General features: G+C 48.1%; 6 protein-coding genes across 6 annotated transcripts; 2 read left to right on the plus strand and 4 right to left on the minus strand.

The window, feature by feature from the left end:
- Positions 1 to 198: 198 nt before the first annotated feature.
- On the minus strand, positions 199 to 3193 carry BJ212DRAFT_278869 (heterokaryon incompatibility protein-domain-containing protein). The gene is made up of 3 exons (XM_041342807.1): positions 2802 to 3193; positions 2557 to 2741; positions 199 to 2492 (listed from the first exon to the last, which is right to left on the minus strand). The coding sequence occupies exons 1-3, from the start codon at positions 2833 to 2835 to the stop codon at positions 336 to 338; spliced, it is 2376 nt and encodes a 791-aa protein (XP_041198757.1). The 5' UTR covers positions 2836 to 3193; the 3' UTR covers positions 199 to 335.
- A 628-nt stretch (positions 3194 to 3821) lies between these two features.
- BJ212DRAFT_1258369 (uncharacterized protein) lies at positions 3822 to 5865 on the plus strand (the record flags this gene model as incomplete). The annotated part of the gene is made up of 6 exons (XM_041329934.1): positions 3822 to 4427; positions 4478 to 4547; positions 4604 to 4788; positions 4835 to 5246; positions 5308 to 5463; positions 5519 to 5865. The coding sequence occupies 6 exons, from the start codon at positions 3822 to 3824 to the stop codon at positions 5863 to 5865; spliced, it is 1776 nt and encodes a 591-aa protein (XP_041198758.1).
- A 417-nt stretch (positions 5866 to 6282) lies between these two features.
- Positions 6283 to 8301, minus strand: BJ212DRAFT_1314488 (uncharacterized protein). Its single transcript, XM_041334122.1, has 5 exons — positions 8009 to 8301; positions 7548 to 7963; positions 7254 to 7500; positions 6453 to 7199; positions 6283 to 6401 (listed from the first exon to the last, which is right to left on the minus strand). The coding sequence occupies exons 1-5, from the start codon at positions 8114 to 8116 to the stop codon at positions 6351 to 6353; spliced, it is 1569 nt and encodes a 522-aa protein (XP_041198759.1). The 5' UTR covers positions 8117 to 8301; the 3' UTR covers positions 6283 to 6350.
- A 1251-nt stretch (positions 8302 to 9552) lies between these two features.
- Positions 9553 to 10734, minus strand: BJ212DRAFT_1443625 (uncharacterized protein; the record flags this gene model as incomplete). Its single annotated transcript, XM_041337859.1, has 6 exons — positions 9553 to 9992; positions 10047 to 10156; positions 10212 to 10349; positions 10409 to 10500; positions 10547 to 10575; positions 10620 to 10734. 6 exons carry the CDS (start codon positions 10732 to 10734, stop codon positions 9553 to 9555), a joined length of 924 nt encoding a protein of 307 aa, XP_041198760.1.
- A 64-nt stretch (positions 10735 to 10798) lies between these two features.
- BJ212DRAFT_1314506 (HSP20-like chaperone) lies at positions 10799 to 12205 on the minus strand. The gene is made up of 5 exons (XM_041334123.1): positions 12013 to 12205; positions 11846 to 11946; positions 11730 to 11784; positions 11362 to 11676; positions 10799 to 11310 (listed from the first exon to the last, which is right to left on the minus strand). The coding sequence occupies exons 1-5, from the start codon at positions 12070 to 12072 to the stop codon at positions 11197 to 11199; spliced, it is 645 nt and encodes a 214-aa protein (XP_041198761.1). The 5' UTR covers positions 12073 to 12205; the 3' UTR covers positions 10799 to 11196.
- Positions 12206 to 13576, plus strand: BJ212DRAFT_1314510 (SYF2 splicing factor-domain-containing protein). Its single transcript, XM_041334124.1, has 6 exons — positions 12206 to 12377; positions 12424 to 12673; positions 12730 to 12902; positions 12958 to 13085; positions 13138 to 13234; positions 13288 to 13576. The coding sequence occupies exons 1-6, from the start codon at positions 12282 to 12284 to the stop codon at positions 13354 to 13356; spliced, it is 813 nt and encodes a 270-aa protein (XP_041198762.1). The 5' UTR covers positions 12206 to 12281; the 3' UTR covers positions 13357 to 13576.

Raw genomic sequence — 13576 nt, forward strand, 5'->3', positions numbered from 1 at the left:
GTACAATAGCTGTCACGAATCATATTTGGAAGGTTTGACGAAAACTCGGGGCGAGTCCACATCTCTTAGCATCTCTCAAATCTCTTAGATTTCCTAGCTTGCAAGCAAGGTGGAGACGGTGACTAATGAAGAGAAGCGACGACATTTTAACTCAGACCGCGATGACGACCGTCGTCAGACGGCATGGATCCCGCAGTTCGATTCCCTGCATCCTGTCAGTCACACCCTTCAGGCCAAGGCCGTAACTATACAGTAGAGTCAACAGGCCCCCCCGAAGCACAATGAATGTAGAATTGTTCATTCAGACAACTGACGTATACTATCACCGCCAACCATTATCGAAGAAACACCACCTTCTCCTCCGCTCCTGAAGCAATCCAGGCTGCTTCGTGAATGACGCCCAACCCAACACGTTCCATCAAACCCCCATTCTGACTAACCGCCATCACATATAGCAAACATTCGTGGTAATACTCGAGCCTCTCGATGTCGTACCCGTCGTGCATACCGGTACGGGAAAGGACGATGAATTCGAGGGAAGTCGGCAGGGCAATGTCCAATGGTAGGACAGCAGTGCCGACCCAAATGGGAGGGGAGGAACCGGAGAGAATGTCGAACAGACCGTGGTGAATAGATGCGTGCAATTCTTCACCGCGCCGCGGTGCAATAGCAAAGTGGCTAGAAGTCGTGCGGAAAATGAGGGTGCCTGGATCGAGCGCTCGATGAATGTCTGTGGTCATCTCTGTTGGGTCTATAATCCCTCGTGGAGAAGAATATGTGGACACCTCTCTTTCTGACTCGCGAATTAAAACAACCCGCCGGGAACTGCGTACATCAAGCTGCACTATAGTGCCATCATGGCCCACGATGTACCATGGATCGACAAACATTTCTACCACCGAAGGCTTGGCAAAGTCATCTACAAGCCAAGCATCCTCAGGATGGGTCACCAAATACCGATGCTCCGACATGTAGTTAACAGCACCACGCCACGTAGCCCACGCCCAAGAGGGCCAGGGTAAACTGCATCCATCAGGGAGCGAACGGCGAGTACGAGGTGTGTGTGGATTGTGTTGCCAGAGAAGCGAGTGATGTAGGTCCGTCAACATCATTCCATAGCGAAAGGCTCTGTCTGGGTCACCGAGCCCAAAGGCTTTTGCTAAAGCATTTGTCACTCCGGTGATAGCATTGACGATGTCTGATTCCACAGTGAGATTGCGCAATGTACACTGTCTAACGGCCGTCAAGTAACTCGTGAAAGGGTCCAATGACTGAGGGAAATATTCTGCCCGTGAAAACTTGAGAAAACTGGTGGAGTCACACTTGCTTTCCGCGATGACGTCTTCACATAAGACATCAAACTGGCATTCAAAGTAGACTTGCTGCCCAGTGAAGTATATCCTTCGGCGGGAAAGCGCGCACTCTTGGTAGGTCCAACAACGTGTACTCCATGCGGACAAAGTAAGAGCCTCCTTAAGTCTTGGAGGTGCCGCATAGAGATGAAGTCCTTGAACGACTTCGATATGCTGTTGCGTTCTAGTTTGTGGGCGGCACCCTGGGAGAGGGTCTCGAGCCGTGGTGCCACCGGCAGCGATAATTGTGAGATAAGACAGGCCGTAGATCAGATCCATATTGTGTATTTGAGTGAACTTGTCCTGCGAATTGTCTTGAATGATACAGAGAGTATCGATCCATATGTAACGTTCACCAAGTTGTCGAACGAATAGAATCGAATCAGTGATGGTATCAGGGAACTTTGCTGCGTTCAACCCGCCAGGCGTACCGCGTTCTGCAATATTATCCTTCGTCGTCCAATACTCTGCGCCGATGCCTCCCCATATGTAACTGAGGGCGAGATAACGACAACCAGAAGGTGCAGGAACCACGGCCATCAATATTACGTCCACCACTCTCACACACCCCGGCAGTTTCCTGTTGTCGTGTTCGCCTATTCTCAAGAGACTTTTACATGTATCTCCGTGGCTCTCCTGGCACAGTTTGATCCACTTCTTCACCATTTTGATATCCACAGTGTTTTTCATCCTGCGACAATGAAGGTCGGTTGGTCTTCCAAACTTGAAAGCGTCTTCTTGCATGAGGTGAATGTTAAGCGCGCCTGCTATCCTGAAAGCTGGATATCTCTTCCAAAGGTCCTCCAGGCCTTCCATCGTGATATGGAGGCGGTAGCAACGGAATTTGGATGGGGGATAAGTGGCCAATTGAAGACAACCACAATGTTTCGTGAACATCCTACATTCGATCCCTGAGATATCGACGTGAGGAAACTTGTCCAACATCCATGTTCGGCGAACATGAAAGGATATGAGGCGGCAAAAACTGCATTGGTAGGATTTTTTTAAGATGGACGAGAGATAATCGAGCGGGATGTCCTCCATCTCCGGAATGCCATCAAGGAAGATCTGGTAAAAATTTAGACTTGCACAGATAGAACAGAGTAATGCCTCGTTGTCTGACGTGGTGACATGATCCCTCTGTTCACCCTCTTCGATCAGTCCTGCGATACTGGGTAAGCGTGAATGCTACTGAGTTTCTCACCTGAAGGTCGGTTCCTATCTGATCTGGATGCAGAAGAGGGGAAGATTCATTGACTGTGACGTTTGCCTTGGGTTTGCACGTGCGGACGAACCAAAGAACCCAAACTCCAAGAGCAACCCCTCCAATAATTCCAGCAAGGACCAACCCATGTGTGGAAACCGGACTGAGAGTACTCTCAATAACACCTGTAGTTAGTAGTACCTGAGAGTTAGTTGAATGGTGAAAAGAACGTGGAGGACACCCACGTGACTGAGTTGCACTAAAGCTGGGAGGAACCATACGAGTACTCCGCCGAAAGCACGAATGAGTTGGGGGATTCACCAGGAGGACTCCGGTTTAAACTTGGCTCCTTGCAGTTGCAAGCAGTAGGCAGGGCGAGGCAATGCATTCGCATGATCGGATAACGTTACCTGTTCGCAGGCATGATGTACCTTGTCACTTTACTTTGTATCTGATGAACGCGATACAAAAAGATCTCTACGGCCAACAAGGATAAGTGATCTTGTACTCTTAATAGTACTATTCAACATCCGAGTAAGAGCCGCGTCACGATCAGTGTGACAGGCTACCATCGACGATACCAACTCTAACGGCCTGTGGTTGAACAACTATGTGGTTCAAGTTATCATGTTGTCACTGGCACTTTGATCATGATCGCGATTAGCATGGACACTCTCACATGTCCGACTTCGCCGTGGTAACACCATGAGGTGGTTCGGAACCAAAAGAAACTTTTTGGGAGCTGAGCGGCAAAAGTCTCATTCAATTGAAGTTGTCGCCACGACAATGTGTACCGCAGTTAAAGTTGTTCTTTTGTTGCAAGGCAAGTTGATGTAGTAGTATGAGCGGTATATCTGTTTCTTCACCCTGATCGCGTTTTATATGAGTTCAAGACAGAACTTGTTTTAGGAACTGGGTCAAGGTTGCCTGGCATCTCACATTTTTGCAATCAAATGCAACCCATGTGGCCAATGATCTGATTGTAGAGAAGTGCATCATGACTCTGAAGGTACGTCGGATCCGTATATGTGACGGACATTAATGTCGCCCATTTCTATATCGGAAGATTCATTGTTTAATGGATCGTATATATACTGGTGCGGCCCCTTTCGTCTTTCTTCAAAGCTTGTGTTATCCACTTACTTGATCTTTCGCCAGGCCACTCATTTCCTTCATTCTTTTCGGGCGGGCTTCTGGAAGTCCCCACTGTACCTTCAAGCTCACAGAAATCCTACCTTCAATCCTTTCATAGCACCCTCGTTAACATGGGCCTGAGCGACAACCTTGTTTACCATGCCGACATTTTAATTTTTGGTATTATCCTCATCTTCGCCCTTGCCAATCTCCCACGCGCGTATGCTCGTTTCAGCCGCAGGTCGGAATGGTCTCAAGGTCACCTCCTTCGTTCAACAGTACCTCTCCCCTCTACCAAACCAAGGATCAACTTCAACCTCAACCTCACCTCTTCATACCCTGATAACCCTGAGAAGCCATCCTTCGGGGATTTTGACTGCGGGGACTCTTCGACTACCTGCCCCCCATTACCGTCTCTACACCGAATCAATTTGGCACATGTCGTTGGTGAAAAATCCCTGCCGAAGGTTCCAAACCGTGACCCTACTTTATCATCTATCTGGCACCCTGTGGCGTCTGTGTTACGCTCCCGTGTTCACAACAGCTACTCAGTTAACCAAGTTCTCCTGATGCTGGCGTACATCAGTATCATACTCTACGTATCTTTCTACAAGTCAGACCCATTTACGGACCCTCTCCGAGCTGGTTTTGTCATCACTTCTCAAATTCCTTTCGTATATGCGTTAGCCACCAAGAACAACATCATTGGCATGATGGTGGGCGTTGGATACGAAAAGGTGTGCTTGATCAACATGATTTTTACTACGTTGCTGATCGCGGCATGCAGTTAAACTTTCTTCACCGCTTGGTCGGTAAGTTGATGGTCATTGGTGCAAATGTCCACTTCATCGGCTATGGTATGTACTACCTTGTACCTTCTCCACTTTTGTCTCATCTGATGTGCTCGGCGTAGTCTATAAATGGAGCCTCGCTGGCGATATCAATAAGAGGCTTGCCGAGGATTCTATTCGCTGGGGCATCGTCGCATTGGTATGTTTGGACCTCCTGGGATTCTGCTCGACCGAATATGTTCGGTCAAAATCATACAACCTCTTCATCGCATCGCATGTTGTGAGCTTCACCATCTTCTTATTCGCTGTAAGTAATTCCCCCTTGTCCCCTTACCGATGCCAATTCTGTATAGGCATGCTACCACGTACCTGCCTGTGTTCCATACGTGGTGGCTGCGTGTGTATTCTATATACTGGATCACGTCGTTCGCGCCATCAAGACCCGCGTCACTACGGCTAAGCTGCGTCCTCTCCCGGAGCTCGGAATCACCCGAGTCGAGGTGCCTTCAATCAATGCAGGCTGGCGTGCAGGGCAACACGTCCGCTTGCGTGTCCTGTCTTCATCCATGGGATGGTGGGGATGGTCTGAGGTGCACCCTTTCACCATCGCAAATGTGGCAGAAACGTCCGAAGGAATGGTTCTTATGTGCAAGAAGACTGGCCGCTGGACAGACAGTCTCTTCAGTATGGCTCAAACAGCTTCTTATGGTGAAACCGGCATGGAAGTCGGCCGTGATGTCAGAGTGATGGTGGAGGGCCCCTATGGTGTGTTGTCGTATTACCGGGGAGTCGATCCATCTCATCATATTCCTTTCATTTCTTGCAGGCGGAGTGGGACACACTGTAATGTCGAGCTATTCGGGTGCAATGTTTGTTGTTGGTGGGAGTGGCGTCTCTTTTGCGTTACCTGCAGTGCAGGGTCTAATCCAGGTACCCACGGGAGTGAAAGTCATTGATATCGTCTGGTCCGTCCAAGACCCTTGTACGTATCGTTTCACCACTTTCCTTGATCGCGATGCTCATCTGCTTACGCACAGCATCCCTCACCCCTCTACTCCCCCTCTTTATGAAACTCGTACAAAACAGCTCATCTGCGCGTGTCAACGTGCACGTATTCTACACCCGCGCAATCAGCACGACAATCGACGGGATATACCTCCCGCAAGGTATCACCCTCCTACCTGGCCGTCCCAAACTCGAGAAGCTGCTCGATGCAGCCATCACGAACACAATGTCGGCTGGGGGCTCTAACGGTGTGTTTGTAGGCGTTTGTGGCCCTGTATCGCTGGCGAATACCATGGCGCATGTGGTGAAAGACTTTGACGCTCGCTTGTGTGCGGCTGTTGGTGGAATTAAGCTCCACGAAGAGACCTTTGGGTGGTAAATCCGAGTCGGATCCATCTTGTGGTGCAGTCCGTTGACGGGCTATGCATCACTCATCTGTCGTATTGTTATATCATCGTCGACTAGGTATGAGCTTTAATAGCTATAGATGTGGAAGCCCAATGTTATCTCTTGGATTCATGATGAACCAATTCTTGAAGACTTAGAGCGCTACCAGGCTGAGGGAGGTAGACGGGAAAAAACAAATGATAAACATGCACAATGCACACTGAACCGCCTTGGGAACACTCCTCGTCTGGCCAGGTGCTCCTGCATATAAGTTCTAGTTGATGGAACCAAAAAAAATACTCGATGATTAGTACAAGCATGTTCATTTCTTGTCAGATGATCAGTTGAAGCAAGCTACGAAGACCAGGATGATAAAAGTAAACACGAAACGCATCTCCGACGGAATCCATTAAGTATGGATCAATCAAATGTATTGAAATACTGAAGTACATTGAAAAACTTCGGTGTGGTAAATAATTACTCGAAATCAAGTATGTCGATGCTCTGTGAAACATTATGCGAATCTTCCTGCGTTTTTATAAGTGTCATGTTCGCAGTCAGTATCCGATGATGACTCACGACTTTGAGGGACAACAACATTATCCTATTTGCTTCCATGGTCATATCACTCGCAAGGAACTTTTCCTGAGAAATCGTCTCGAGATATGGGAGGCCGGGTCCTAATGGTTCCAAGAAAAGGGCCGAATTTGGTGTCTCGCCTTCGACAAGTCGTTGATGCAATTCAGTTGTGTTTCCAGCCTTGAAGTCCATCACCCTATGTGGGTTAAAGTCGCGGATGCGTAATTGTCGTGGCTGTAGCTCCCTTTCACGAGAGATGAGGTCGCCGATCAAATCCGCAGTACGGAATCCAAAGATGCGGTGTACGCAGGAGCTGTGGGAGTTCTCGAAGAATTGGGTGTACTTTGAGCCCCAGGCGGACCAAGGCAGATTAGGAGAATCCCGGCTTGCTTCTCCATATCGGCTGATGTAGGTAGATTCGAGCTTCAAGATAGTGTTCCGCTCAATATAGAAAGTGAAATAAGGGGATTCGGTGTTCGTGGGCGTCGACACGCACATGTTGATAGCGATGAGCTGGTTATGAGTGCTGGCGTGGAATGGGATAGGATTGAAGGCGATGTAGTGAAAGACAAAGGGGTCCCGCAATGCGGGGAAGGAGAATTTGGCAATGAGCCGGATCGTATTGACCGAATCAACAATGTTAAGGGAGAACAACATTAGTTCCTTCGCACTGGCGACAAGAAACCTATCGTTCGTTAGAAAACTGAAGTTTATCGTTCCGCAATCCACGTCAAAAATTTCGAGGCACTGCAAGTCCAGCTTGGTCGCAAGTCACAGCAAAAACATAAGTCTTTGACTCACCTGAAAAGTATCCTTGGATTTCCAATTCCAAATTTGCAAAAAATCAACCAGCCCACCATCCGCTTTGTGAGCATATTTGCAGAACAAGCCATAATAGTCTCCGAAGATCATAGTTTGCGTGTAGGGGGAATTGAAGAGCTCTGGATCAATTTGATTGTCCAGTGCTTTCACGAGGGGGGATGCAGCGTCAGGATGAATTTTATCCTCAGAAAGTGATCTGAAAGTGACATCGTATGCATGACTCTCTCTGTTGCCGTCAATATAGCCCGTCAACATATGCAAGAAAGCACTCACCCACGGGCTGCTCTGGAAAGGATAGCAACAAGATCCTGTGCGGGCGAAAAACTATAACCCTCGAATGCTGTGCTGTCAATTTTGCAGCTGCGTTGTCGCAAATTCGTGGTGTGGGTGTCGCTATCTGACAGTGTAGGTTGGACAAACTTTATCTGTTCGAGAGACTTAACTGGGATTCCAAGAATACCGCACGACCAACGGTAGTCGTCGGGAGAGTAAGACATTGGGATGGAATTTCTTTCAGAGTATTCGGCTTTTTGCCATGCAGTTTCGCTTTTTTGAAGCAATTGGCGACGTGTCGCAACGGCGATGTTGCAGCCTGGCAACGAGGCGGGAATGGCATTGAAGTAACGAACATCAATCAAGTATTGCAGCTCCGAGGAAGAGTCGACGAGTTGTCGAATGTCGTTACATATCTGGAGACACTTCATTAGTGATCTGGCACAAAAAATCGTCCTTACTTTGCGTGCTCGGACCAGTTCGTATACGTCCAGATGACCAAGGATGGTCAACAGTATTTCGGCAGGGAAATCCATAAATTTTATGGCGATGTTGCGAACTTGGTTCATGGTTGACAACTTGATACTGCCATTGACTCAGGAGGTGAGAACTGTGGAAGATTTGGGAGATATCAGACATACCAATATATACAATTAAGAAAAAATGGAGTGGGCGGTAAACAAGGGATGTTCCGTGAATAACTGGGCCAAGTTCGACTTATACGATGCGACGCCAATATAAACGCGGATGAATGCGGGCGGAATGACCATGACGTCAATCACCTCGACCCGTTTTAGTGTAACGGAGTTCTCGGAGATAGTCTCCTCCGGAGCCCCTGTGGCGTTAGGGTCCTCATGAGTAGTTATTTCAATTACGCCTTCTGTTTACATAATCAGCAACCTCCCGAGCTTGCAAACAGCGGTTGCGTGTATGAAATAGCCATTGGAAGCTGCCCGTATTATTTGAAGTTGTCATCCATGGCGAGTCTTATACTCACGAGTCTGTTAACTCCAACTTGGATGGTAATACGACGGCACCAGCTATACTGCCAGCGCCCTTGCCCGAACCAGCGTCACGGCCTGCTACCAGGACCTGAGTGCGACTTCCTGTCGACAACAGCAATATTTGGAATATCTCTGGCGTTCGATAACGGCGAGGCTGAGGAATGCAATGCCAGCGCCACGGAGGATATGTCTACATTGCACGGCACAGTGAGGAGCATAGAGAGGAAAGCCTTTGGAACGTCGGAGGCACTGAAATGTCACTGAGGGAGGAATGGGATCAATACGTTGGCCTCGAATCCAGTAAGACACTGAAGTAAACTTCATGTATGTCCCATCCAAGGGGTTTCCAAGACGCCAACAATCGATTAGAATTTCCTGCAGAATGAATTCTCCTCCGAAATCCACTGCAGGTGGTCTTCAGATTCACTGCAATAAAAATAAGGGAGCTCGAACTCATATCAATAGTCGCTCGAGGTTCAGAGGATGTATTGGACTGTCAATACGAAATGCACGCGTGCACATCACTGCCCTGTACCGACGCTTTGTCGAAGTGCAGATTCCGCAGACAGGCGAAGTTCAATGTCCGCCTCGCATCACTTTCTCCTTTAATCCCGAGTGTTCCAATTGGACCGTAAACCGTAAACAATTTCTATTACATCCTGCACATGCGATGACGTTCAATGGCTGCCAAGGGCTGACTCTCTGACGTGCTATACTCGACCTTTGTACAGATGCCATTCGCACACGGTCAACTATACACAGCGCTCTCCAGAGTGCGAAATCGTCACGACATATTCGGGCGTTGTTTTCACGCATGAGTGAAGAAAGAGTGACAGTGAACGTAGTTTACTCTTCATTACTGCTGTAAACGGATAGTAATATACGATACAACTGAGCCGTCCGCAGGCGAACGAATTGCTTGTACAATATTCATTCTGCAATTCAGTACTACTTAAGTCCGTGCATTTCCTGCGAGTCTGTCGACGGAATCGTCAAAATTATCATAATTCAATACGTGTGTCTCCTGAGACGCTGTGATATTCAGTAGTCCATGGCTCCGTAGCCGATGTCGTGAAAATAGGGGATTCAAACACGTCCATGCTGGGTTCTATCCACTGACCACCCCCACCATTCTGACCACCTGTCGACGACGCAGTCGTTACAACCTCTCCGGCCTTCTGCACCACCGGGCGCGTACTCGAGCCGGAGCTTGGCAATAACCTCGTCCAGAAAAAGGCGATGTGCAGCCCGCGGTTGATGATGCGCTGCGTCAGGATGAAGAGGACCACGAGGCCGAAAAACACGAGGCCGGAAATAATAAGGATGCGGTCGAGCCGGTCTGTCTTTTCGAGTGCGGTAATAAGTTGTTTGGAGGTGCCGAGGATGAGATCGAGCGTGTCGTGCTTCGTAGACGCAGATTGGAGAGTTCCAGTAGATGATTCTGTATGAAACAGATGGTAGGTATTAGAGAAAAATGGCACCGTAAAGAACTTGCCTAGTAGTTGGCTTAACGAGACACTGCGCTCGAGCTCTTTCTGCAAATGTCCAGTTGTTCGTTGTAGTGCTTCTGTGACATCATAATTGGCTTTCATGAGTGCGTCTTCGCTGTAGTTCACGGGTCAGTCGTATCCGAGGGTACGAATGCATGCCGCGCACGAACGTGACTTTCTCGCCCGAGGAGCTTGTACTTTTCTCCCGAATGGCAGGGGACCTCAACAACTCCTCTCGCTGTGACAGACTTTGGGAGTCAATTGCATATTTCGACGCTAGCAATGCTGCTCGAGAGTCTTTGCGTAGACTAACATCAAGAGAGAATCACTTGTCAGAGGCCGCAGACAATTCTGGACAGTTACATACCTGACTAATGATTCACGAAAAACTTCAGCTCTTCTCCTCAGCTCTCTCCTCGCTCGTTCATTCCTGTGGTCATCAACAAGAACATCCAACTCCTATAAGTAGTGAATAGGTTGAACCCCAATGCGCAGACTGACAAACCTCGATCTGCCTTGCCAGACCTTCGATGTCTTCCCTTACCTCCGCAGCCCATGTTGTTGCGTGGTCAAAGGACCGGTGCAAGCTCTCAGACGAGGAATCTGAAAAGTTGAAAGGTCGTTATGGTGCCGTTCGATGGACTCAATTAGAGAGAGAGTTTCAGCATCTAGCGTTGTTGGGATAGGTGGCATGTCTGAAGGTGCAATCTGTGACACTACAAATATGGCTCATGCTGAGTCATGCATCACGAGTCACGGGCTGTGGCATTTGTAGACCGACGATAAGAGTTGACTTGAAGAGAATAAACTTGGGTTTTGAACGAGAGCTGTCCAAACTAAATGTATTCGATATTCGGTGTGGGGAAAGAATCAACTACTCTACCGGTGCTTAGTGAACGATTTAAATACCGCGGAGCCAGGAATACTAAAGAACATGAGAGAAGGAAGGAAAATATGGAGAAATGATGCCTTGTTATCATTAAGTGGGATGTGTTTGGTACCTACACAATGTTCTTCCCGCGTGCACGTTCACCTACTTATTCCTGCTGGATTTGCAAGAATGATAGTGCAATAAGCAGATTCATTGGCAATGACAATTAACGGGATCGCATCTACAGCGTACAGTTTTTCCGTTTTTAGGGGCTACTCTATCGGTCACGCACTGGGTTCAGCATCCTCAAGAGGGGGTGGGCCATCATCATCAGAATCAGAGTCAGCGGGTTCATCTGCGTCCGATGGGCCAGTAGCTCCGCCCATGGAAGCCATCATCTGACGATTGTTGTGATCAGTATGATGTAGATGTTTTCAGGTGTGACCCACCTTGCTAAAGTCCATACCACCCATACCGCCCATACCACCCATGCCGCCCATTCCACCCATGCCGCCCATACCTCCCATGCCCATGTCTCCCATGCCGCCCATGCCACCCATACCTCCCATGTCTCCCATGCCGCCGAAATCTTCTTCCAAAGAGGCGCCGTCTTGCTCGTCTTCATCGACCCATTTGCTGAAATCAGTCTTAACAAACGGCAGCTTCATCTTTTCCTTCGTTAGTCGTGGCCAGTACTCAGCCTTGAGGGCCTTCTTTCGTAGCACCGCCGTGAAAGAACGCGAGCTCAATTTGTGTAGAGACGCCTAAGAGACGATCAGTGGCGTGTACTTGGATAGTATGATATAAAAAAATATACTTCTGTGTCTACTTCATCAAATAACGGGAGCGAAAACGCATATGCTCTCTTGTCGCTGATGTCGGTAGATAGTGTTGGAGCCACAAATCCAAAAGGTTAATAGAGCGCTGACTTACGTTTTTGACGTTGCTTTGAAAGAAATCTCGGTAGACGTCAGTTCATATTGGAGACTTGTCTCGTCAATGTCTGGCACGTTCACGGTCAACCAAACGATGTTCTGGCGCGCAATCGCGGAGTGGATCATCAGCATAGGAACGATCAAAGATGAAAGTCCAAGACACACCTTGTCAGCAACAGAATCACTGCTACGTTGAGCCCACAGAACTTCAGGATGAGTTGTCATCACGTTTTGGATGGTTGTAAATTTGAGAAAGAGATTATAAACGTTGTCTTCGAATCACAGAGAAAGACGAAGAAACATCTAGTTTTTCTCAACTAATATGCTAGGCTAGATCGGCAAACGTAGCCACACAAGGTCACGTGAGTTCGCCTTCCACAACCAACATGAAGAAAGGTCACAGGTGAACATTTGAGGTCTGGGCAGGTTAACAAATGCCTTCATTAGATGGCGAAGAGAAGGCAGCGGAGGAAGTCACGATGACGATGGATGAAAGAAAGGCAAAATTGGAGCAGCTGAAAGCCAAGATGGTGAGTGGTCGTGCTTGCTTCGTACTTATTGTTCACTCTACCACAGCGTTCATCTACGAAAGCCAATCGTGCTTCCCTCATTGAGGAGTCTGCTAGAGCAAAGATGACAGTGAGGGATGCTGCACGGCTGGAACGTCAGCGGAAACTTGCGGAGGTATTGCGCACACAAGCTGAAGCCGAGGATCGGGGGGAGGACGTGGAACGGCAGAAGAATTGGGAATGGACGATAGAAGAGAATGATAATTGGGAAAAGAAGAAGGCGAGGAAAGCACGAAGAGCAGACTACGAGTTTCATGGTGCGGGTTTTTTGGTCTTCCTTGTATCATGTCACTCATGCTCAAGTCTTGTGTAGACGATGCTCATGCCGCTCGACGGCGCTACAAGAAGGATCTTGACCTAATTAAACCAGACCTTGCTGCATACAGCCAACAGAAAGAGGTTGTACTGGGGTTGGCGCCTGGTTCGCTTGCCAAGTCTGGGAGCAGTTCATCTGCTCTCACAGCCTTTGATTCTTCAGGCGGACAGGTCAATGCTGCTGACCATTTCGTTCTATCGTGTTGCTGAGCTTGTGTATTTTTAGGTTGTCCCATCTGCTGAACAACGGATGGCCGCAGAGAGCTTCTACCGAGATGCCAATACTCTGCTTTATGCTGACAACAAGCCTACTGAAGATGCCATTGATAGAGTGGTTGGCAAGATCAACAGAGAGTAAGTTGTTGCACTCCCTGGTTTCCCTTGCAGCACTGACATCGCACTGCAGCATTGACAAGAAAGGCAAATTCTCCCGAAAGAGACTCAACGAGGATGAAGGCGATATTACTTACATCAATGAGCGGAATCGGGTGTTCAACAAAAAGGTGCGTCATTGCATTTGTGTATATCTTTGAAAATATGAGCTGACGAGTGACAGATTGCACGATACTACGATAAATATACCTCAGAGATTCGGGCCAGTTTCGAGCGAGGAACAGCACTATGATCTCCGCATCTCGAGCCACATCTTGAACAAGAAGTAACGACTAACTTCCTTCTTTCAAGTTCTGACTGCGGAGACTACTTAGTATCATGTACACTTCAAGTTAGAGCACATCATCTACTTGCTGTAACATTAATTTTTACCTTATATATTGCTATCGATGTCCACAGTGCACATCATCTGGAGATTGGATTGATCGTTGCGTGAGACCATTAATATTGTT

Source organism: Suillus subaureus, assembly GCF_016647635.1.
Source record: "Suillus subaureus strain MN1 chromosome Unknown BJ212scaffold_2, whole genome shotgun sequence".
NCBI lineage: Eukaryota > Fungi > Basidiomycota > Agaricomycetes > Boletales > Suillaceae > Suillus > Suillus subaureus.